Source organism: Sminthopsis crassicaudata, chromosome 6, assembly GCF_048593235.1.
Source record: "Sminthopsis crassicaudata isolate SCR6 chromosome 6, ASM4859323v1, whole genome shotgun sequence".
Taxonomy (NCBI): Eukaryota; Metazoa; Chordata; class Mammalia; order Dasyuromorphia; family Dasyuridae; genus Sminthopsis; species Sminthopsis crassicaudata.
In genome coordinates this window covers 147,971,544-147,997,113 of record NC_133622.1, presented here as the reverse complement: position 1 = coordinate 147,997,113, position 25,570 = coordinate 147,971,544, and the positions used below count along the sequence as shown (strand labels likewise).

At 35.3% G+C, this 25,570-nt stretch overlaps 2 protein-coding genes across 3 annotated transcripts in view; one reads left to right on the top strand and one right to left on the bottom strand.

The window, feature by feature from the left end:
* Positions 1–1,509: 1,509 nt before the first annotated feature.
* Positions 1,510–14,413, top strand: LAMTOR3 (late endosomal/lysosomal adaptor, MAPK and MTOR activator 3). Of its 2 annotated transcripts, none has more exons than XM_074274343.1 (7): positions 1,510–1,788; positions 1,931–1,976; positions 3,872–3,906; positions 9,054–9,112; positions 10,564–10,697; positions 11,475–11,538; positions 13,538–14,413. In XM_074274343.1, exons 2-7 carry the CDS (start codon positions 1,968–1,970, stop codon positions 13,609–13,611), a joined length of 375 nt encoding a protein of 124 aa, XP_074130444.1. In that variant the 5' UTR covers positions 1,510–1,788; positions 1,931–1,967; the 3' UTR covers positions 13,612–14,413. The 2 variants fall into 2 exon arrangements, with proteins under 2 accessions (XP_074130444.1, XP_074130443.1); XM_074274342.1 differs by having other exon boundaries at positions 10,522–10,697.
* Positions 14,414–16,105: 1,692 nt separating this feature from the next.
* Positions 16,106–25,570, bottom strand: part of DAPP1 (dual adaptor of phosphotyrosine and 3-phosphoinositides 1) — a 55,556-nt gene continuing 46,091 nt past the window's right edge. The window contains exons 5-9 of the mRNA XM_074274341.1: positions 24,490–24,537; positions 22,215–22,277; positions 20,631–20,716; positions 19,210–19,297; positions 16,106–17,976 (exon numbers count right to left, since the gene is read on the bottom strand). Coding sequence (XP_074130442.1) covers positions 17,893–17,976; positions 19,210–19,297; positions 20,631–20,716; positions 22,215–22,277; positions 24,490–24,537 — 369 coding nt within the window. The 3' untranslated portion in view covers positions 16,106–17,892. The remainder of the gene's footprint in view (positions 17,977–19,209; positions 19,298–20,630; positions 20,717–22,214; positions 22,278–24,489; positions 24,538–25,570) is intronic.

The following is a 25,570-nucleotide window of genomic DNA, read 5'->3' as shown; positions in this document are numbered from 1 at the left end:
GACATAATTTTCTTTCTTCTCCTGAGTTCCTTTAGCTACACATACCTTCTGAGCTGTTTCTAATAATTCATCCAAGGCCTGGTGTGCTATCCATCTTGCTTCTGGAGCTTTTTGTTTATATCTGACCTCGATTCTCCCAATTCAGCCCCAATCACCCAGACACCTCATCAGTTCTATCAGTTCTAGACCAAGTCTCTCCTCCTTTCACCAGTTTTTGGCTTTACCTGGGTTACATTACCGATCACAAACTTTTCTCAGCTAGTTTATCTCCTGGGCCAAATTAATCCTCTACCTTTGCTACCCACTTCTGTTTTTGTTTTCTCTGAGTGTCCCACCCAAGTTCTTCCTACTTTTGAAATTAACTTAAAAAAATAATTAAAAAAAAAAAAATTAACTTTAAATTTATTTTTATGTGTACCTTTTGCCTCTTCCATAGAACAAAAAGACCTTGAGGTCAGGCGGCTCCTTTTAAACATGTGAAGTCCAACATCTACTTAAAAGTACCAAAAAGAAAGTCAACATATTGGCTGATTGCTTGGGGTGTGTGTGGTGTTGGGCAACTAGGGAAATCTTTCCAGGCCATCTTTAAATAAGAAAGCTGGGCCCCATGGCCCTATGGGTTCCTTTCTAGTCTATCATTCCTAACCGGAAGTCCTGGGACTTAAAAAAAAAAAAAGTTTTGAAAACTTTTTTAAAATAGTTTTTTATTTACAAAACATTTGCATGGGCAATTTTTTTCAACTCTGACCCTTGCAAAACCTTCTATTTCAAATTTTCCCTTCTTCCCTCCTCCCCTCCCCTAGATGGCAGGTAGTCCCATACATGTTAAATATGTTAAATTATATGTAAATTCCAATATGATAACTGACACCTATCAAGCACTTACTACGTATCTGGCACTGTTCCAAGCACTGGAGCAACAAAAGGAAGCCAAATGTAGTCCTCACCCTCCGTTACAAACTAATGGGGGTGCAAACAAATAAATATAAAGCAACTATGTGATTCAAGAAACATTTATCAATCACCTGTTATTTAAGCACTGGGAATAAAAAAGGGGAGGCAAAAGACAGCCCGTCCTCAAGAAACTTGCATCAGATGGAGATGACACCATGCAAACATACACGTTAAGCTCTCTAAAGGACAGGGAATTATGAAGAGGAAATGCACTCTCTGGTTATCTCATGAATATTTTATGCATTAAAAACATGCTTTATACAGGGGTCCAAGGCTTCCCCAGGTGATCCATGACGAAAAAAACAAAACAAAACAAAACAAAAACCTGAAGAACGCCGAAGATTTTTCCATTTCTACATTGAAGGCACAAGTTCCCCATGTGTCCAACTGCCAGACTCGACCATCCCGGCAAATCCCTCGGTCATCCAGACAGGGATGAGTAGAGCGAGGGAGGCGCATGCGCAGCATCCCGCTCTGAGGTAGGATAGTGGGGAAGAGATTAGTCTTGACTCATGCGCAGGAGTGAAAGGGACCAGTCTGGTGCATGCGCATGCTAGGCTTTGCTGGCAGAGGAGTGGGTAGAGTGAAGTGCAAGTAGAAGGGGTCTGGGCCTGTTTCGAAGTCAGTTCTTGGAGAGCCAGGCCCAGGAAGCCGCTTCCGTTGTCTTTAAACTTTTTCCCGGAAGTAGTGTGTCACGGGACAGGGTTCCGACGGGGCTTCCTGGGAGAGCGGGAGGGGTCAGCAATCATGTGACCGCGGGTTCTAGAGGAAGCGGCTGTAGCAGTCGGAGCTACCTGCGGCCCAGGACTGCTGCGGCCTGGTAGCCTAAGCTAGGTAGGTTTCGTGGCTTTTTTGGTGCGGGGAGGGAGGGGGGCGGTCCGAGGCGCCAGCTCTGAGGGGCGGGCAGGAGTGACCCGGTCTCCCCCACCTCGTCCTCACCTCGGGACCCGGGCTTCAGCGGGTGTTTCTCTTACAGGTGTGGGGACCGTCCCCGCGGGAGGAAGGGGTTCATCATGGCGGATGTGAGTGAGATACCACCCCACCCCCACCCGGGAGAGGGCCACGGAGGTGACGGGAGGAAGAGGGCGAGGGGCTGTGGGGCCGGGATGGAGGTGGGGGCGGGGGAAGAGGGGAAGACCTGGGGAATCTTCCAGTCCCCAGAGGTGTTCTGACTAAGGGCACAGTTGGTAAGGAACAGAGTCAGTAATAGACGCCGCTTCCTCCGGGAGTCTCTGGCAGGAAGGAGGAAGCCTTGTTCCGAAACTGCCCGAGCCTCCTTCCAAAATGTCCCTTTGATTTGCCCACTTTGAGCGGATTTGACAGAAGGTGACCGCTGGAGACTGGACCCAGTTTTTCTTGATATCCTAAAACTTTGTCGTGCTCACCGCCTCCCTCCCCAATTCAGTGACATAACAGCGTTCTGTGGTGGGCATTTGAAGCCCCTCATCATCCGGTCCCTTCCAGTCTTAGGCTTTCCCCACTTCCCCAGCTTTCTGATGCATCCCACTCCAACCTAGGGCATTTTCAGTGACTGACACCTCCCCCCTTTCCCGGAATGCTCTCTCTCGTTTTCCCCGCCCCCTGGCTTCCGTCCTCAAAATCCCAAAGCCCTTAACATCATCTTTCTCAGTTTGTCCTGTCTGTAACTTGTTGGTATGGAGCTGTTTGCATATTGTCTCCCCCACATAGTTGAGGGCCTAGCACTGACTAAATCTTAGTTAATGTTTTGGTATTTTTGTATCCCATCTCTCTAGCACAGTACCTTGTGCATGGTGAGTGCTTAAAAGTGTCCTCTAAATCCAATGTTCTTTACATTCCAACACTCTTCTTCCTTTCATTCTCTGTTATTCTTCAGTGTCCACTACGGAACTTAGCATATGTTGGTTATTAGCACCATTGTTAGGAAACAGGTCTCCAAAAAGCCACCACTTCCTCTTAAAAAAAAAAAAAAAATCAATGAACATTTATTTATTTACCATCTAGTTATTTGTCAGAAAGGAGATAGAAAAGCAAACAGCTTGGTGCTCTAGCAGCCCAGAGATTATTCTGTTGAAATTAGAACTTGAGTTTTTGCCATATGATTCAAATTCATAGTAGTCATTGTAAAGGGGTGCTGGACTTAGAGTCAAGAATACCTTAGACCTAGTGCCCTAGGTCTAAGTGCTACTGGCAAAGTAAGTGGAGTGCTGGGCTTAGAGTCAGGAAGACTCAACTTCCCAGAGTTCCTATCTGCCCACGGACTTTCCATGTAGGTGACTCTGGGCGAGTCACATAATCCTGTTTACTTCAGTATGCGGCCATGAGCTGCAGAAAGAAACCAATTCAGTACCTTTGTCAAGAAAACGTGAGGTCATGAAGAATTGGATACTACTGAGCATCACATGCCTTACGCCTGGCTTTGATTAGCTGTGTGACTCAGCAAGTTCTTAACTTCTGTCTAGTTTAGTTTTATTCAAAAAAAAAAAAAGAAAAATGCATTAATAATTTCCAACACATAGGTTGGCTTTCTTGATATTTGACCTGAAAATTCCCTTCAGCCCCAAATCTATGATTCTATGGATGGTCAGTAAATTTAAGTCATTGGAGCCATTAGTTTAATTCTAGGGGGATGTGATTGTAACCTGAAGGTAGGATTTTTGTGTTTTCCCACAGTACTCTGCATTTATGAGGTATTTAATGATGTATGGTAGAGTTTCACCTAAGATGTGCATTAGCATAAAGTTCCAATGAACTGAGTTCAGGAATTGTTCAGGTCTGTGGGAGGCATAAGAATGGCGTTTAAGTTGGAACTAGCTTTGGGAGATTCTTTAAGGACTGGTGAGGGAAGCCTATGAGATGCTGTTTAACTCAGATTTGAGGAACTTCCCGTTTGAAGCTTTATTTCCCCCTTGTGACATCTTTATATTTCCTTTTCTAGGATTTGAAGAGATTCCTCTACAAAAAGTTACCAAGGTAAAGGATCAGTAATAATTCTGAATCATAAAGTCTCACTTATTGCCACTTCAAAAATAATACATTTACTTCACTTTTAAACTTACTTTTAAGATAAAATTTTTATACTGCATTTAGAAAGAAAATTAAACCAACACACAGGAAAGATAGAAAAAATATAATTCTATTCAGAGGTGTGGATATTTTTCACTTGCATCATAGCTAATGCATAATTATGACATTTTTTTATGCTATACCAGGTTATTTTCCTTGTGGTATTATATACACTATCAGCCAAGCCTTTCTGCTTTTACTAGTACACTACATTTGAGTTTTTTCTACTAATGAAAAGAATTTGAATGTCTAGCTTTTGAGAAATATACTTTCTTTTCAAATTCACTTTACTTATGCACACATTTTTAAAAATAGGATATAGAGAACATATCTGGGAATTCCAAAGTAAGGAACCTCCTTTTACCGGTGCATATTGGTACCTCCTCTGTAATTTAAAGCCTTAGAACATTGCCTGAGAGGTTTAAGTAACTTGTTCAGTGTCACACAGCTAGTACATGTGAGAGGTGGGATTTTAAGCCAGGTCTTCTGAGCTCTGTAACCAGTTCCCTATACAAAGCTACCATCCCTTTATTAAAAATAATTTCAGAAAGTTCTTGAGAATTAAAACTGAACTATGTGGTAGCTAGATCTATCTGGCTATCTGTCAACTCTTGAGAGGTAGGGAGACATCTCATTGGGAAGAGGGGGGAGACTATATATGTATGTAACACATACATATATAAATACATACAAAATATATTATCTATAATGAATAATGATGATAGAATATATAATGATATTCTGATTTCATTCTCATACCAGATCAAAAAGTAGTTTCTATCTGGTTTAATTTGTCTAGGACTCTTTCTCATGGAGAAAACAATAGAGTTTGATCATTGGAACCTTTTTGGACCTGAAAACCCCATGGACTGGTCTGGGTCGTAAAGGGAGGTTAAAAAAAAAAAAAATTTGAAGCAAAATAGGAGAAATAATGTATGTTCTTAATAGAAATATAGCCATGTACATGTTTTTCTACATAGTTTTAATGCTATTCTTCTCATATTTTGTAGGATTTTTGAACCAAATATTGGGAGGAAATAATGTCCAACTTTTTTTCTCATGGAGTGGATATTTTATTTTTATTTTTATTTTTTTAAACTAATTTTATAATTATAAATATTTTTTGACAGTATATATGCATGAGTAATTTTTTTATAACATTATCCCTTGTATTCATTTTTCCAAATTTTCCCCTCCCTCCCCTAGATGACAGGCAATCCCATACATTTTACATGTGTTACAGTATAACCTAGATACAATATATGTGTGTAAATCCAATTTTCTTGTTGCACGTTAAGTATTAGATTCCGAAGGTGTAAGTAACCTGGGTAGATAGACAGTAGTGCTAACAGTTTACATTCAATTCCCAGTGTTCCTTCTCTGGGTATAGTTGTTTCTGTCCATCATTGATCAGCTGGAAGTGAGTTGGATCTTCTTTATGTTGAAGATATCTGGAGTGGATATTTTAGCATTTTGTGCAACATTAGGGTTGCATGGAATAAGCTCAAGCAAAGTTCTAAATGACATCTTATGTCTCTAACATTCACTGATCTTTTATCTCAGCCAGTGGTTCCCATTGTGTGTGCCCTCTAAGGCCATAGAGTTACAGCAAAGTTCACAAATTCATGATAGCTACTACTATTTATGGATATAAAAGAATAAGCTAACTCATTCTTGATTTTTGCTGGATTTCTTAAGGTTTTTCTCTTGGAACATCTTTAAATTAATTAAAATTCATAAATAAAATCTTTCTAAAAACCTCATCTCTCCCTTACCTCCCACCCCCCAGTCCCATATATATTTTGAAAGGCAGCTAAGCAATATTAGAGTTCTGGGCCTGAGATCAGGAAGATCTGAATTCAGAAATGGCCTCAGACACCTATGACCCTGGGCAAGTCACCAAACCTATATCAGCTTCAGTTTCTTCAACTGTAACTACCTTCCCTTAAGATAATTGCAAAGCATTTAGCACAGTGCCTGGCACATATTAGGTCAGTTAAATAAAGAAATTGTTTGGTGTCATGTGCTTTGAATTGTACCAGTAATGGTGATGAGTTTATGCTATCCAACCAATGTGGTTCTCATCTTCTCTTCCTTATGACTGGTCTAATTTAAGACTATTTTAATGCAACAGAACATAGTTGTGGCAGTCCCACTTGAAAGCTAAACCTAGGACATGATGATATTAACATTAAATTACGTATCAGAAAAATCGCTAGGATGATGAATTTTGAATTGTTTATACAGTTTGAAAATATAAATAACTGGTAGTTTCTATATTTTAAAATTCTCTTAATCACCAACTCAGGCTTAATTATAACTCTCAAATGTTCGCCTTCTCTAGTATGGGGATGGTAGGGATGGATACCTTCACAGCGCAAAATGTAACAAATGAATAAAAAAACCAGATGAGCTCGTTTTATCTTTTAAAAAACATTTAGAAAATGGAGAACAAGGGCTTCTTAGAACACTTTAAATATCCACATAAAGCACATCCTGTCAGCCATTTCTAAAAATCTTATACTCCTATATTCAGGTATTAATGAATTAGTATTAGTGAAATCTATTTCATTTTCCAGTGACAGCCTCAGTAGAGTTCATTTATCTTGAATGTCAATACAAGGCCTATTATATTTGTAAATATTCTAAGAAGTTTTTGTTTCCATTCTCCAGGACTTTAGTTCTGTTTGATATCCTTTAAGAAGAAAAAGCTTTTATTCTTACTTCATCTCTGTAATATTAGTTGGCCTTTTAATTTGAATATCTGAGTTGAAAAGAAACTTATAACTGAATCTTTTTTTCTTATAATTTAAAAATATGTTTATTTCAAATTTTTGACAAAATTTATGTATTTTTAAGTGATTGGTTTTAGGGTTAGAGGATATTTAGTGAGAAGTAGCATCACATTTTATATACAAAATGATTTCAAGTGTTTTGTAAGAGAAATGGAAGAGATTTCCTGAAAGGTGAGGGTCTGTCTTTAGAATTGCCCTTGCTAAAGTCATTTAAGACATAATTTCTTTTTCCCCTCATTTTCAACAGATAAAATAGTTAAAATTTAGGCTACCAATATCTAAATTAAAAAGTACATATCAGTGGGAGTGAAAATTCTGATTTCTGATATAATGAATTCTAATAAGTTTTGGTGATCTTATGTAATTAACAGTTGTAGATTATATATGTAAATATTGAATTTTAACAATCTTATTCTTTATAATGTTTAATGCCACAGAAGTTTTTAAAGGTTGTTTCTTCCTTGACAGTTTTTCAAGGATTCTCTCTGCTTAAAGTATAGGTTATTATTTATTATTCCTTGTTCCTACATGACATGACTGATGGTTTTGATAAACCCAAGCATATAGGTGCAAAATTTCCTGTTTGACCAGTGTCTTTCTTCCACAAATAGCCTTTTGCTTATGCTCACTTCCAATATGTTAAAACTGACAATATTATGAACTATATGATGAAGATTTTTTGGATTTTCTTTGGACCATACTTGTGATTTTGTTGATTTAGGGAATTTGGACTCTGGAAGAAATGGAGGTGTCCCATCTTCCCTTCCCTTTCTCCTATTCCCCTGTCTTACCTCCCAATGTACCCTGAGGGTTCCAGATCCTGCTTTCTGTTGCATCATTATTATTTCCATACCTTTCCATCACCCCTACAATTGAACTCATGTTATCTCCCCAATTAGAGTATAAGCTCCTTGAGAACAGATAGTCTCTTTCTATATCTCCAGCACATAGCAAAGTGCTTGACATACATTGAGCACTTAATAAATGCTTTTTCATTCAGTAAATCAAATTGGCATTCATCTCTAATTTATAATGTGCCTGGGGGCACTGAGAGGAAATTTGACTTCCCTGTGGTCATATGGTTTGAATCAGAGGCAGGACTTGACTCCAGAGCTTTTGATCTAGCCCACCATGCTGCCTCTCCCATTATATAGTGTTACTTTATTTTTTAAAATGGTCCATATACTGGCAATTAGGAGTCTTTGGAGGAGTGAAACAATTATCTCTAAGGCATCTTCTAGATAACATCCTTGGTTCTGTCTGAATTTAGGTTCCTAGAGAAGGAGGTAGTACTAAAACAAGTCGAGGAGGAAGAAGCTTGAAGACATAATATATATCTGCATAATGGTGCATTTGTTTTGTTTTGGTCCATAGTTAACTCTATTGACCCAGGGTGAAGTGTTGTATAGTAGCCACATATCTTCTTAAGCAAGGGACCATAAAAAGAGTGATAGCTTTGGATTTTGAGAATTTAGGTATGATTCCAGCTCCACAACTTTATACCCATGTTGTCCATCTCTGCCTTTCTATTATTTTGTTAATATAGTTTGCAATTATCTACATGAGCATATCTATCTAGCTCCTGCCTCCTATATCTGTAACAGAACAGTCACGGCACTTCCAAGTTCGGTGAAATTGAATATGTAATAGAAGTTTTATGACTTCACTGATTGACCTATTTCCTCATTTAAAATGAAATATTAGCTTATAGCCAACACTTGGATTTGGCTGATTTTAAGAATCTAATTGTATTTGCCATTTGTTAGATTTAGGTGCCCAGAGTTTGTTAGATATTATGTGAGAATAGAATATACTGGTAGTGTGTGGCTTTAATTTATGGAATGCTTCAATATCAGGCACTAGGTAGCTGCAAGATGGGTGTGAAAAGGCAGCAACATATAATAGGGAAGTATGAGAGAGTGAGAGTAAAGTATGTCATCAGAAAAATGCATGCTCAGAAGTGAAGATAACCTGGCCAGTTATAAAAAGGAACCACACTTAATGCAAACTTTGGGGAAGGCTCAGGATGGGTATGGTATGGGCAAGTCTGGGCCAGCATCTACATGGTTGAAAGCAATGTCTGAATCCATGAGATCTTAAATTTAATGTATAAAGATGTGGGTGGGGGGGAAGGAGGAAGAGAGAGGTGGAGGGAGGAAGAGGGAAAGAAGAGAGGAGTGTGTATGTATGTTAACTTTAACCTCACATTTTGAGAAAATTTAGTGTAATGTGTTATAATGTGTTATTTTATCTCTCTAGTGTTGAAGGTCTTCATGCCATTGTAGTCTCAGACAGGGATGGAGTACCTGTTATCAAAGGTAACAATGAATTATGGAAAAGTGGACATTTTATTTTCAACTTTGTCCAAAAAATTAACAGGTTTTATCCAATATGGGTGATGAAGGGAAAATCAAAACGCTATTTCAGTAAATAAAAGAACCTTGTTCTTGGACTTTAAGAAGACATTAGTTTTTGAGATATTGTCAAGGCAATCTGTTTGAAACAGCTGTTGGGGCCTGTAGTTTATCATGTCAGGTATTTCATGTAACCAGATTTTTTTCCCCCAAAGGTCAGGTTTCCCCCCCCATTAAAGGCAGCTATTGATATATAATATGATGTCAGTAAATCTAAATTATAAGAGCCATGTATATAATTCACTACTTAAACTTTTAATAAGATGGAAAAAAGATAACCTTCAAAGACAAAGTACTTGCTTTTGTTTCACAGTTCCCTTTAATATAGACATTTAATAAATGTTGAATCAAAATCTAGTGGGTTTATGTTCCCAATTCATGCCTGGAAAGAAAAGTTAATTTTTAAAATTCATTTCTTCCCTTTTCTTCCTCCTTTCTGAAAATTACATATACTTAGAATTTTTTTTAATATAGTGAAACTTGAGTTAACCAGAGTCCAAGCAACAATAATTCTTAACCAAAATTTTATTTTTCATTCCACTTTCAGGAGAAGAGGCAAATTACAAGAAAACAAGCTTATAGTAGAGATTTATATAAAAAGAAACTTCTAAGGTCACTATTCAGCCCAATTACTTAGTTACTTATGCTGTTTAAATCTTATAATATTGTGTGATGAAAATTGATATTAAGAGTGATGATTCAGGGGACAGCTAGGTGGCGCAGTGGATATAGCACTACCCCTGAAGTCAGGAGGACCTGAGTTCAAATGTGGTCTCAGATACTTAACACTTCTTAGCTGTGTGACTTTAGGCAAGTCACTTAACCCCATTTGCCTCTGAGAGAGGAGTTGGGGGGGAAGAATGATGACCCAGAGACATTACACAATCCTTAGCCATCAGAGACAACTTAGTTTTCATTATATTACTACATAGATCATTTATACAAGTGGAAATAAAGCCTTTTTATTTTTAACTACAACATATTCCTTGAGCATTTTAATTTATTTAAATCTTATTGTGTATACTTAGAATATGCAGATATTCTTTATAAATGTTTTGCTGTGAAATCCCAGGAAAGATTTCAGCAGTTTTTTTCAGTTATTTATGGGCTCTGAGCATGCAGTTAACTAGGACTCTCTCTCCCCCTACCTGATAAAACCACTGAAATTCTTTTAAATAAATTTAGAATTCTCTTTGCACTTGAAACATGCATACTCCAATACATTTGAGAGAGGGATTATTATTTATGGTCATATGAAGTAGAAAGTGTTGTTTGTTTTGCTCCATTTGCTATTAACCTGATTTCTCCTATAGGCTCTTCACAGCCTTTATTAAAAGCATGCTGTCTTTTTCCAGTGGCAAATGATAATGCTCCAGAGCATGCTTTGAGACCTGGTTTCCTATCTACATTTGCACTTGCAACAGACCAGGGCAGCAAACTTGGACTTTCAAAAAACAAAAGTATCATTTGCTACTACAATACATACCAAGTAAGTACCTAAATATTGGAACATATTTGATTGGAACTATCATTACAAATCTTTTTTTCTTAATTAATTAGGTTCACTTTATTATAGTGAGTAATAATTCTTTATCTACATAGCCTTTAACTCAATTACATATAAGTCATTTTATAGTGAAAAATGATTGGTAAGGAAAACCATTTAAAAAGATTTGATAGTCCACCTAGTAAGAAATGTAAGGTCACTTCCAGCAGATGGTCCTGGTAGTTAATCAATTGTGAGTCACTGAAATAATCTTTTTATTCATGTCTTTATTGTTACAGTTAAAAACTTTATATTGAAAACCTAATGTTATGCAAATTTGAATTGGCAGTTTTTGCATTATTTTAATTTTGTTAATAAAATAACATGCTAAAAAATAAAATAATATGTTATTTCAGTTGCAGAAGCAATGTAATATCGATCATTAATTTTTTGTTTTAAGAAATAAAGCTTAGTATCATCAGTTTTTCTAATTCTATCAAATAATACATTGAAAAGGGAGGTGTTTCCCCATAAGTGGGTAAATACTCAAAAATATACACAGTTTTGTGGTTACAAAGAGTAACCCATTGCAAATAGTTTAATTAGGGAAACAAATTTACAGTTACAGTTCTTCATAGAATCATATCATGTTAGACATGTTGCTCATTTTAAAATTAAAGGATAAGTAAAACATAAAGGCTTTTCATTTTGCAATATAAAATGCTGTACTCTTATTTCTCTAAAACAATAACTTCTCTTCTTCCCCCCCGCTTTTTAAAGGTAGTCCAATTCAATCGGTTACCATTGGTGGTGAGTTTCATAGCAAGCAGCAGTGCTAATACTGGTATGTTTTCATTAAATTAAATGTATTTTTATATTATTGAGAGATTGTACTTGTACTTGGTGTTACATTTCTATCCAGAATTTCAAGTAGTCTTTGTGTACTGGATATGCTACATCCTTGTCTTTATGTTTTGTTTGCCTTTCATTTGTTAAATGAAATAAGTGAATTTAACAGAATTTATTTTGTTTAAATAAGTTTGTACAGAGCACTTTGATGCATGTTTATGTATGCGTGTGTGTATGCACATATATGTATATACATATGTATGTGATACATACATATCTACTTCTAGAGAGAGGATTTTTTTTTTTTCCAGTTTTACATGTGGTACCTTTGGAACCAGAGATATTTTCCACAACACTTAATCGCCTCAAAACATGTTACATCTTCCAACTTTCACTCTGGTGTTTTTATCACTTTTTTTTTTCTTTTTTATTAACCAATAGTTATTAAGTATATTCTAAAAATTTTTACAATTTATTTACAGTTATGGGCTGTTATTATCCAAGGTCCAGCCTGCCTAAGTTTGAAGAACCTTATTTATTACCAAGATGGCCACAGAGTGATGAATTTTTCAGTCACAACAATTCTTGAAGCCATCTATTGAAATTATAGAGGAATTGTGTTTATAATAATTAGAGATATCATATTAGTCAACATTTTTATAGTGCTTTAAGGTTTGCAGAGCACTTTGATTCCCACAAGTACTCAGTAAGTACACATTTCTCAGATGAGGAAATGAAGGCTGATGGAGGTTAAATTGACTTGTCTAGCTTCACACAACAATAAGGGTGTGAAGCAGGATTTAAACTTGGCTCTGACTGATTTTCCAAGTGCATGCATAGCATGTGCAGGATGTCCCTATCTACCTTGATGAAAGTTACAAGTTTTTAAATTTGCTTCTATTACTAATCCAACTTGCTTGAAGCTTCTTGTAGGAGGTCTTGGCCAATCTGAAATGTTTCTTTTCCTTGGCTTATCACTCCTAAGTATTCCATGTTTTTTGATGAATGGTAAAAGAATCTGGAGGAAAATTTTTTTGGATACCAGGGAGAGATAATTAGTATAGGGAAGTCATTAGATATTTTAGAGACTTAATGTAAAAAACAAAACAGCTGACAGCCTTCAGATTCTGAATCCACCCAACATTGGTGGTAGTGGTGGTTTTAATGTTAAGTTTAGTTATTCTTAGGAAAATTTAGAATCCTTATATATACATATATAGTCTAAAATAGGAAAACTTTTAACCATATCCTTGGGAAACATAATGTGACCTCATTAATTTAGAATAATGACAAAAATGTGCCAACAATTTTTTCATATAACTAAAAAATTTAATCTTTATCTTCAATTTTTTTTAATATATAAATACAATGTGAAGTAGATATTAGCAAAAAGGTCATTTAATGAGAAAACTTAAAATTAAGAGACTTCATTGGTAGTAGGTATTCTCTCTGACTAAATTTTAATCTTCCTACATCATAGGTAATTATCCTGAATTTCTCTTATCTCTCTTTCTCCCTTCAACAAAATTGACCTGGCAACTAGCCTTTCTAGACTCTTTTGAATTGAGCTCAGCACAAGCTGTCAAATTCTTTACAGTATCATTTTAACTTACAAGAGCTGTGACTCACTGGTATAAATTTGGTGAATCCAGGTTCATCCAGGTACAATGTTTACAATGATGCATTGGAGATTAGATCCTTAGATGGAAGTATCCTTAAATTTGATGTTTTTTATTTAAAAAAAAAAAAAAAAAAGCTTTTGATTTTGATCTTTCAGCTATAACAATATGAAATAGAAATGTATTTCAGGAGGGGTAGGATTTTTTCATGCTGTTCTTAATTAAGAGAAATATTTGTTCTTCTCAACGTGAAAAGTCTAAAACATTTAAATTCATATCTTGAAACATACTTTAAGTAATTCAAGTTTTTTCTTTGTTTTCATCCAAATTGTCTTATAGATTTTTGAAAATTATCTTTTTTCTTTTTTGTTATAGGACTGATTGTCAGCCTAGAAAAGGAACTTGCCCCATTATTTGAAGAGTTGAGACAGGTCGTGGAAGGTTCTTAATCTGACTGTGGCTGACCCTGGCCATGTTGTTGTGATCCAGTGAGTTCAGTCCAGCAACCTTGACTTCATCAAGTAATGTGACTCCACACACTGAGAAAAGACAACTTTCCCCAATTTAGATTGAAGAAGAAGATCATATTTATTATTTCTAAATTGATGGACTGTTGTATTGGATTTTAAGCTCAATTCTTCCATAGTATATGATTTCTGGGGAGACCACTAAAATGGTTCAGTATCTATCACAGCTCCCATGGAGTTTAGCTCAGCTACCATTAAGGGATGAGATTCTTATCCAGTGGATCAGAATCAAAATGTTCCCGTGATCCACACGAGCCACCTAAAGCTCCCGTTGTGTATAATACATACAGGCCTGCAGTAGGTAGGCCCCACTCTGTATATGCTATTGCTTTATTGTGAATAATAGAGAACTTATTTTTATGTGTGCCATGTTGTATGTCTGCACTGAGAGGAAAATGGCCTCTAACAGCAGTAATAAATCAGTACAATCACTAACTACCCCTGTTTATATTATTGTGAGGTAGAAATTTAAGAAAGCATTACTAATTGGTATTTCTCTTTGAAGTGTATATCTAAAAAGAAATCTGTTGCTTTGGATTTACTTTTACATTCAGTTATCAATAACCAATCGGTATTTGGATGTTTTTTCTCTTTGTGCAATTTAAGTGTGAAAATCAATATCAAAGCTTTGGTTTCTGACATTTATATGAATACCATAATACAACAGTTCATTTTACTTTTCCTAAATAAGGGTCTAAATAAAGTAGTATTTTGTAAAAGTGTAGCTTGACTACTTAGTCATGTAGTATTGGGGGGGGGGGGCAGGAACTGAATGAGGCCCACATAAGGATAAGGAGTTTCTCCTCATGAAATAGTGGCAGAACCATGAATCTAATTGGTCTAGCAAGAGGTGATGAGAACTTGAACTAGGGTGATTATGGTGTGCCTAGAGAAAAGGGAGTACCTGATAGCTGGATCCATGGAACCTGAGGAGATTATGAGTGGCTTTGGAGTGCACCCAGCTATAGAGGATCACACCGGGATAGGGAGACTTGAGAGGGATTGTTCAGATGTAGAAAAATAGCAGTGTCAATAACAAAAAAAGAAAAACCTGAGTTAGGCCAAGTATCTAAAAGACACTTAGACTAAAGGGCGTCTCAGAGACTGAGAGAGGTAGTTCATAACTCATTCTATCTTCAGAGATGAGAGGAGGGTTGATCCTTACTGACTACTGGTCAGCACATTGTTTCATAAGACTCCCTACATAAAAGGCTACAATGCAAAGGAGTCAGTGCAGAATAAGGGACCAGATAGTGCATTTTTAAGTTTGGGAAGGCTTCACATAAACTGAGTTGAAGAAAGGGAAGGTTATCAAAATAGAAACTAAGGGTGGAAAAAAGGGAATTTCATTCTAAATGTGAGGGGAGAGTATGAGAGCCATGGAGACAGGAAAGATCTGAATTACTATAACATTTTATGCAGTGTTTGGATACTTTAAGAAAAGTATATAGAATGTTTTCTCTTTGCTATCTTTGATTCTATATAATATGAAAATATTCTTTCATATTTTTAAATAAGATGCATGAAATAGTATACATATATATGTGTGTATATGTGTATATATATATATATACATATGCATAATTTATATATACATATAGTCAAAGTAATTTAAGCTTTAGTAAGCTTAAATTGCTCTTAAGATTTTTGAAATGTCCTGTAAATAGACTTAGATATTTACAAATAACAAGTACTACATTTAATGAATGCCACTTACTCTGTAGGGGCTTTGATGGTATATTGTAACTCCTAAAGTTAAAATCAGGAAGACCTATATTCAAATCCTGCCTCTTTTTATGATTCTGGACAAATCATTTAACTTCTGTAAGACACAGTTTCCAGTAAAATGAGGGTAGTATTTAGTATAAATGCCAATAGTGTTTCCCAGATTGTGACAATCAAATAGAACAATGTATATAAAGTGCTTTGCGAACTTTCAAGCACAAAATAAATACCAGTTATTATTATTTTATGGCATAGTTTGAGTATTTATGCATATTAATATCTGGGAATTGCTATCCATATAAATTTGTAGATTTTTTAAAAATTAAATATTTTCATTAAAAGGTGTTATAAGAAATGCCATGAAAAGCAAAATATGTCTATATAATATACACCTACACACACTCTCTCATTCTGGTTCTATTTTTCTTGATTGTTGCTAATAATAGGAAGTGTTCTGGATTTGGTGTCAGGAGACTTGGGTTCAGATCCTAGCCTCATAACATAAGCAAGTCACTCACCCTCTGAGACATGTTTCTTCATTTCGAATGGGGAGAGTAGCTTTTGGATTCCCTATTTCATGAAGTTATTGTTAGAAAAGTGATTTATGACTTTTGTGACTATGAAGACCCATAGGATGTAAATTGTTATCAGTTGTATTTTTAATCACTAAATATTAAAAAATCACGTATTAGAAAATTATGCAATTTTTAATAAAGCTGAGCAAAAGTATATTAAATAAATACATAACATCCTATAAAAATAGCAAACAGTCCAATACCTTTGCTTTACAGAGAAAGACAAGGAGTCCTCCATTTTACAAAGAGTGAGGTGAATGCCAAGGACTAGAAATCCAACATTTTTTCTATATTCCCTCCCTTCCCAGTTCATCCTGCCTTTTTTTTTTTTTTAAAGCTCTGAAGCATTTTGTATGCCTCTTTTATTATTATTATTATAAATCTCTTGATAATTGACTATACCTTAAATGGTACAGCAAGTCTGGCTTGAGTTCCTTGTAGGCAGGTGCATTGGAGACGTTTTTGTGCTACAAGATTGTAAGTGCTTAGGAATCCTATTCTAAAGTCTTTGGGTGAATAACAAAACTAAAGTTATAGGAAACAAGCCCAGAGAATATCCAAGATTATTTAGACAACAAGCAGAATTTGAACCCAGGTCTTCTGAATCAATGCACTTTTTGTGATGCTACATTGAGGGAGAAAGATATAAATAATAAGTCTTTGATATTTCTGTTGATCTGACTCAAGGAGTATCTGTCATGATGAATTTATTTAATCCTTGCAATGGGACTCTTGCTTTTGACAGTCAAGTTCCAGCAATATGCTACTTCATTTGTTGGTTTTTGACATGATACTTTCCCACTATATAGACAACAACCCATAGAAAAATTAAAAAAGTGTTTCTATTTCTTTGTTTTGTTTTATCATACTTAAAAAAACAAACAAACAATGCAGTAGATTTCAAAGCTATAAATTTGTTATCTTTAAGGTTTTAATTTTTGAAAAAAAATTTATCAAATATTTGATATCTATTAGTTCTAATTCCTATTACTGTTCTCACAACATAGTAGATACTCAATAAATGCTTACTGAAAGAAAATGGCAAATCAATCCAGTAGCTTTGCTTTAAAAAAAAAAAAAAAACTAAATAGGTCACAAGGAGTTGGACAAAGTGAACAACATCATTTAAAAAAAGGGGGGGGGGGAGTGGGGCAGCTAGGTGGTGTAATGATTGGAGCACCAGCCCTGAAGAAGTCAGGAAGATCCAAGTTCAAATCTAGTCTCAGACACTTCAAATCTGTTCTCAGACATTAAATTCTTCCTAGCTGTGTGACCCTGGGGTACTTAACCTCAATTGCCTCAGCCAAAAAAAAAAAAAGTTATCCTATTCCCAGATAGGTAAAATAGAGGAACCCTGCAAAACATGTTGACTCTTAATTCTTCTAAGTTTGGCAGTCACAACCAGAAAGAAAAGAACATAAAACTCTGGAGAAGTATTTTCCAAAGTTTTAAGGTGATATTATGCAGCAGAAAAGGTATAGTCCAGAAGTTCAAATTCTACCTTGGAGAATTTATTAATTGCATGAACCTGGGCAGGTCATATGACTTTTCAGAGTTTCAGTTTTCTCATCTGAAAAATAGGGAAATTAGTAGCACCTCCTTCATGGGAATATTGTAAGAATGAAAGAAGAGAATGTATTCAGTGCTTTGCAAAAGCACTGTATAAAAGTGAGCTATTTTTATTGTCAAATGCCTATTTCCACCAGATCAATAGTTGAGTGTGCCAACTCCAGGCAACAGCAGTATCTGGACAGGGCAGCCATTTCCATGCCTCAGCCAATGTGTTGTATTCTCAGAGAATCTAACTAGGTACCCATTCTTTGTCCCTAGAGTTAGATTTCCTTGTAAGTCCACCAGCATTTATAACATTTTGGAGCAGCCTGCTTCTGGGGAAGAACAAGTGTCACTTGCCAGAAAGGGATTGCTTTAAAAAGGACTGAGACCTCATGGTGCTACCATCCTGTGCCAGCTGCTTCCTTATTTGTGACTGAAAAACAAAACCAGAAACAAACAAACAAAAAAAAAACAATTGTAAAATTGTTTTTCCTTGCATAACTCGATATAATATTGACACATGTAGTTTGGAGGTTTACCAAATGGGAAATAATAGATGATAAATACTAAAGTCACCTGGGCAATTATAGATTTATATATACATACACACCAATTCTGTGTATCTATAGTCACTTCTCTAAGAAAATTTTTAGCTATTCCAGATACACACGCTCATATCTTTCCAAACATATTCCCTGTTATTCCTGTGTATATTCCTTCAGAGAAATGGGATATGTTTCCCAAACATGGTCTGAAATTCATCTTCAGGAAAAGCATTTTCAATGACAATGTACCTATTTGGCCACTAAATCTCAAATGTATTGGAGAAACAAGCATGAATGCTATAGGCATTTAGGTCATGCATTAAAGAAAAAAATTCCTGTTTATAATAAACAATATTCAATAAGGCTTTCAGGTTCTTGAGGGTAATGTTCTTTTGCAGGGGTTGGGATTCTTGATGAGGATAATATATATTTGAACTAAATAATAGACAATCCATTAAAAATAAATGTATCTACATATATACATATATGATGTCTACAGGAAGTGGATCTAGAAGTTGACTAAACTTAGGAAAAAAATGCAAACAAAATAAAATGTAAAAACAACACAGACTTGCAAAGTTGCTAGAAATCACTTCTAGGAAACATTTACAAAGTACAATATTTGAAATAAGGGTTTTTTTCCCACAACCAGCACAACTAATTGTTAGTTATGAGCGACTGGTCATTTTTCAGGTTGTCCCTACAAGTATATATATATCATTAGAAATTTGCATCCTTATGTGGACAAATATGGCAAACTCTCATCATTGGATTGCCCAATTCCCACTGTTTTCTTCCAGAAGACTGGGATTGATCACCTTTATAAATCAGGCTGGTCTGGTTTCAAGAGATGAGATCAGCTTTAATCCAGTCTTTCCTCAGAAAAGGGAATAAATTACAAAGTTTTTCCACAAGCCTATCCATATCAGAAGGACTGTCCTTGTCCCTGAGTTCCCTGAAATGAATTAAATCACATGCCCAAATTTCTATCCCCTATCCCATAGGCCAGACTGTGGATGATCCATTTCTTTCTTATTTTGAAAAAAAACAACAACAGTGGAATTTAAAAGAATAAAACATTATAAAAGAGCTTAGCACAGTAGTAGATCTTGATAAATTACCATTTTCCATCGGAGTATCTTAATCCACTCATCTGCTTCTACTCCTGTTTTTGCACATAAATAAAAAGTCCTGTATGGAAATACTAAGCTGTGGGGGAAAGAAAAAAAGGAACAATTTAGATAAACCATTTTTCCTCTCCTGTCTCCCATTTCCTCCCCTTGTTTTTCTTGGGGGAAAAAACGTGGTAAAAGATTCAGTTAAGATTTTGAAAAGACTGGCATCTGAAACAATTCTTTAAGGTATATTTGAAGTTTCCTTTAATTATGACAGGTCATGTTCTTATCTAATAAGAACTTAAAAATAAGAAAGACAAGGTCTAAGCTGCTTCCAAAAATCTTTTCATGAATGCTCTCATGGGATGAGATTAAGTCATAATGTCCTGTTCATCCATCTCAGAAGGTCTCTAATCTGAACTGATTTGAATTGAAGACTAAACCAAAACAAAGACATTGTCTGTTCCTTGCCAAGACCAGTAAGGTCAATGTTTCCCTACAGAATCCTGTAGACTCTTTGTGTTCATCTGGTATGATAAAATGTTGTCCTTCATATATGAAGGCTGCAAATCCCCTTTCAACATTTCATTTCAGCTCGGGGGAGAAAATCAACCAGCTCACTTGATCTATTTAAAGAACAGGCAATTCACTTGTCTATCTCCTTGGTTACAAAGTCAAAGTAATTTGATTTACAAACCGGGCTCTGGCTTTTATCTCCTCCCTTGCTACTGTCTCAGTAACTGTTGTGTAGCAAGGAAGCAATCAACAAACGGTTATTAAAAGCCTACTCTTTGCCATGCACATGGGAATGCAAAGATAAAAATGAGTTTTTATTTCTCTTGGGGGCAGGGATAACTTCTGTGTATAAATAAATGTATAATATATAGAATGCTAATACAAAGTAATTGGGTGGAGATTTATTTCTGGAAAGTATAAAAGACTTCATGGTTGAACTAAACTTTGAGGATTCTAAAGGTGAAGGTGAGGAAATCATATATCAAATGCCCAGAGAGATAGAGTTGGGATTTCTATGTACCAGAAAGAGTAAGAAGATCAAATTTCACATGAATGTGTAATAAGTTTGGAAAAGCAGACTGGAGCCTGAATGGGAAGGGTTTTAAATGTTCAACACAAGAGAGTAAATGTGTTTTAGCAGCAAGGTGATTCTAATAGGGATTGTTCAGTGTGTTAGGAGGGAAAATGATAGGTGTGTAGTTAAAATGAAAAAACCACGATTCCCTTCCTGGATATTTTCATAGGTCTTCTGGTCTTCTACACATTACAGATTAGGAGCTTTTCATATGGCCACTGAGTTTAAGACCCTCAGGTCATAAATCTTCTAACACATTGAGATAGCAATGCATATTCTATGGTCTTTTTCAGGAAAAAGAGATGAGCAAGGATTTTCTCTTTTTATCACAACTTACCAGAAACAGTTGACTTTTTCCTGTGTGTAATCAAACTGCACAGCCGAACATTCTGTTAGATCTAGTGTTCGAATTGGCTCTGGTGTCTGGAAAATGAGATACAATATCATGTTGGGATGTGAAGACTCTTGGAGACTATCCATTACTCGTATTCATTCCCCAGTAAGCCCTTCCCAAGATGACCATGACAGCTTTTACTCCCCCCAAGGACTGAAATAAGAAAGTACATTTTATTTGAAGGAGTTCCATGCTAAAGGTTTTTAAATCCTCAAGACCCTGAGCATCAAAGAGAGATAAATTTGTATTTCCCACTTCAATTTCATATGGAAGGGGTTTTTGTTTTTTGTTTTTTTCATATTAGAGACAGCCACATTTTCCCACAGCTTTTGACTCAGACATTGTATGTCTCATTGAAGAAGAATGGGAATCATGAGCCCTGGGTTTTAGGGTTCTACCTACTAACTGTAAAACTGGGTGTTTGAATATCTATGGGTTTCAATTTCCTCATCCAACCTACTCCAAACCAAGTCTGTGAACCCAGGGACTAAGCATACGAAGACAAAAGGAAGAAAAAAGGTCCTTGCCTTCAAAGAAACTTCTAAATATCTTTTGAAAATACAAGGAAGTGGTAGGAAACAACATATAATCAAATTAATATGTACATGATAATTTGAGGAGGGAGACAAGACTGTTGGGAGTATCAAAAAAGATACTCCGCCTTTTTTTTTTTTTTTTTTTTTTGCTACATTTGCTGTAAGAAATGTCTTATCAGTAAAATGAACAGGACTCTGCTATTTCTTTCAGCTATAACCTTTTAGGGTTCTATCTCCTGGGGGAAGAGAGGAAAAATGAAATAACTGTAGATATATGAACTGGACAAATGATAACACAAAGAAATCTTTGATGTTTTGTAATGTAGCATCTTACAGTTTCCATCTCTGTTGGTTCTCATTTGCTCTTTCCAACAATCCTGTGGAGTAAATGTAGGAGCTTTTATCCTTAAGTTAAATGCTGAAGAAATGGGAGTGTAGACATTATAAGATCTAGGACATGAGGGCCATCTAGCCCAACTCCTTCATTTTACAGATGAAGAAATTGAGAACCAGAGATATGAAGCTTCTTGTCCCCCAAAACCCTACAACTAGTTAGTGACAGGACTGGAGAGTGCACCCAGGTCTTTGGAGATTCTCAGAAAACAATAACAAAAAGGAGGAAGTGAGAAGAGAATATATATTTATTAAGTACCTACTATGTTTCAGGCACTGTTCTAAGTGCTTTACAATATTATCTCACAATATTGTGTTATCTGTAAAATGAGGGAGTTAGATTTAATGTCAGATTAGACTAAAATGCTCTCTATAATTCTCATAGTGCTTCATTCTGTGTAGTCCCCAAACATTAGGCTAAAAAAAAAAAAAAAAAAAACCTGACCAGCTCTGCTCAGTAGAATCAGACTACCAATTATGCCTTGGGTATTTCAGGTACAATAATAAAAATTTAAAGGATTTCAGAGGTCTTGTTTTCTTCTAAGGTCTGTTTTTTTTTTTTTTTTCAAATGATACTACATTGCGATCTACTACTTACCATTTGGTCTTTGAAGTATTTCAGTTCATTTCTTTGCAAAGTGAACCACCTGGTTTTCCAAGTCTAGAATGAGAGAGGAGATGGAGGACAAAGAAAGAAAATATGTAGACTTTGAATAAAAAATAATATTTGAACTAAAGCATTTTTTTTGTTTAAAAAATCTAACAGAGAACTGAAAAAGAATTGCTTCAGAGAAAAATAATTGAGAAGGCTTTCGAATGGGAAATAGTTCATAGGGATCCTGTCCCATGTGCATACTGGATTTTCACAGATAAAGTTACTCTAAGTTCAAAGAACTCAAAACCATAGCTCATGAGCTCTCAGTTATATACTTGCTTTTAGGAGGACATAATATAAATCAAACATTTCATGAAATAGTATAGTAAAAAAAAAAAAAAGAAGAAGAGGAGGAAGAGAAGGAAAAGGAAAAAAAGAGATTTCCTTTCATAAACTCTGGGTATGTCCCACAATGTACATGCCATCAGTGGTTTGAGTAGACACTACGTAATGAATGTTTTTTGGCCTTAATAACCTATGGTAGAAACTATTAAGATTATGATCTGTTACTCATAGATAGAAAACCCACACAACTGAATTACTAATTCTCTTAGCATGTAATTAACATCCAACCATATAATCTATAATGGTCAACATGCCAAAAAAAATGCCTATCTGCAAATTTATACATATCTTTTCCAGCTCAAATTCAGTAAGGTGATTTAGTGTTGAATAAACATTGAAATTACTTTTCAAAAATAAATTGTTGAACTTAAAAACACAAACTAAAAATACACTTTTAAAATGTTATTGTCAATAGTTTAAAATATATCAAGCTACTTTGACTCTCAAAGTAGCTTAAGTCATGGAAGCATTTTTCCGCTGTATTAAATAGAAAGTGGTATTAAAATGTTGTATAAAAATTAGAGGCATTATTCCCACCCCTCTCTTTTCTAAGAAAATCACAGAAAGAAGACCAAATTGTGTGAAGTGGGACCGAATCTAGGCCTTGGTTCTACCTTCTACTTTGTACTGATTCCTTATTCTGTGAGATATTCTTGGCTACAAAGCCCCATAGAAGAAAATTTTTTTCAATTTCACACAGAACAATTCCTAGAAAATAATTCATGTCTCAATTTAAAATTTGACAAAATGAGTTAATTACTTGTCCATAGACATTTTCTTGGGACATGAAGGTGAAAACTGAAAAGGACAAGCCCATTAAATGAGGACAGTCAATCTAATCCAGTATTATATTCCATTTTCTGGTATTTCTTAGACAAGCTGTCATTGCTAAATAAACCTACTAGAATTTTAAACCTCTTTTTAAAAGAACTGAATTTGCACAAGCTGAAATTTTATAATAAGATGTCGAAAATTAGGCAGAGGGAATTTTCTAGAAAATTTTCTAGAAGAAATTTACTACCCTCCCTCTCAATAAGCCTGTTAAAAAACACCTTGGTAGCAAATCATAAACTTCTTTGTAGGTATTTCCCTTGAAACTCTAAAGTTACTATCCTAGTTTTGAATAATTAGCTGTCAAAAAACACTGGTGAGATGGCTTGTTAATTAATCAATTAATTAATTTTAGGCCTGACCTGTGATTCCACTGATATAGGGAACTTCCAAATGAGAAACTCACTCTAGCTAGACTGTTCACCACCTCATCTGAAACATTAAGTGACTTATACATATATGGGTATTTAAATATAAATAACGATATATATTATATCATGCATATAATATGATATATAACAATGTGATGTGTTATCTGTTATTGTGAAGACCAAGTTAGCACCCTGGATACTTTAGAATCAGTCAGAGTCAGGATAAACAAAAGTCCTTGGTAATTCTTGGTCTTTAGGGCTGGAAGTGAAGGGAATGGACACAGGCCTCTATCACCAAAAAGTAACTCTGGCTAGTCTTACTCAACCCCCTAATCCTTCCCACAATTCTTTGTATACACAGAATAGTGGAAAGGGCCATTTTCCAAGCATATGCTAATAAAGTATTGTCCAAATGGTAATTAGCCTTAAGTGCTTGGTTGTCTGACCTCAGTGCATCAACTCAGAGTTTCAGCCCTTTACATGTTATGATGTAATATAATATATAATGCAGTGTATTGTATGTAATATGTATGCATAATAATGAAAGCAGAATAATCTATTGAATATATACATCAACAGTCACTAATGTCAAATTTAGAAGTCTAATTGAACTCTATGCCATCTGCTTAATTACTGTCTCTTTGGGCATCACTTATAAAACCAGCTCTTACCTTTACTAGACCTCCTTGTTTCGTTAGATATCCTTCTTTGGTGCCCAGCTAGGAAAGAAGCAAGAAGTTATTGAATCCAGAGGCATAAAATTTACCCTTCTATCTCTTTTCTATTCTAGAGGAGTATTGGATTTTTCTTTTAAGTCTTGAAACTCATCTCTTCTCAAGGCCTCAGAAGTTACCTGTGCATCATGAGGTGCCATAATTGCTTTGGATCACAGTCTCTTGATCTTAAAATGTGCCTCAGGCACATTTTGAATATTGCTTTTTTCTTTAGGGGATGCTAAGACTAAGCTTTGAATAACTTCTTAGGCGCTCCACATTTTTTAAGAGATCCAGTGCTTTAGCAATCATATGTACCAGTTGTTTCTTTTCTTTCTTTCTTTCTTTTTTTTTTTGATTAAAGCTTTTTATTTTTAAAACATATGCATAGATAATTTTCAACATTCACTTTTACAAAATATTGTATTCCAAATTTTTTTTCTTTCCCTTCCCTCCAATCCCTCCCCTAGACAGCAAGTAATCTAATATGTTAAATATGTGCAATTCTTCTATACATAGTTCCACAATTATCATGCTGCCCAAGAAAAATCAGATCAAAAAGGAAAAAAAAAACTGAAAGAGAAAACAAAAAGTAAGCAAACAACAATTTAAAAAGTTAAAATACTATGTTGTGATCCACATTCAGTTCCTACAGTCCTCTCTCTGGGTGCAAATGGCTCTTTTTATCACAAGATCATTGGAACTGACATCAGTCATCTCACTATTGGAAAGAGCCATGTCCATCAGAATTGATCATTCTATAGTCTTCTTGTTGCCATGTATAATGAACTCCTGGTTGCACTCTACTTCACTTAACATAAATTCATATAAGTCTCTCCAGGCCTTTCTGAAATCATCCTGTTGGTCATTTCTTATAGAACAATAATATTCCATAATATTCATATACCACAATTTATTAATCCATTCTCCAATGGATGGGCATCCACTCAGTTTCCAGTTTCTGGCCACTACAAAGAGGGCTGTCACATACATTTTTGCACATGTGGGACCCTTTCCCTCCTTTATGATCTCTTTGGGA

Excerpts from the sequence above, each read along its gene's own strand:
- LAMTOR3 (XM_074274342.1), top strand. Across the intron at positions 3,907-9,053 it reads CTCTACAAAAAGTTACCAAG|TGTTGAAGGTCTTCATGCCA; the intron begins GTAAAGGATCAG and ends TTATCTCTCTAG. Across the intron at positions 10,698-11,474 it reads GCTACTACAATACATACCAA|GTAGTCCAATTCAATCGGTT; the intron begins GTAAGTACCTAA and ends CGCTTTTTAAAG.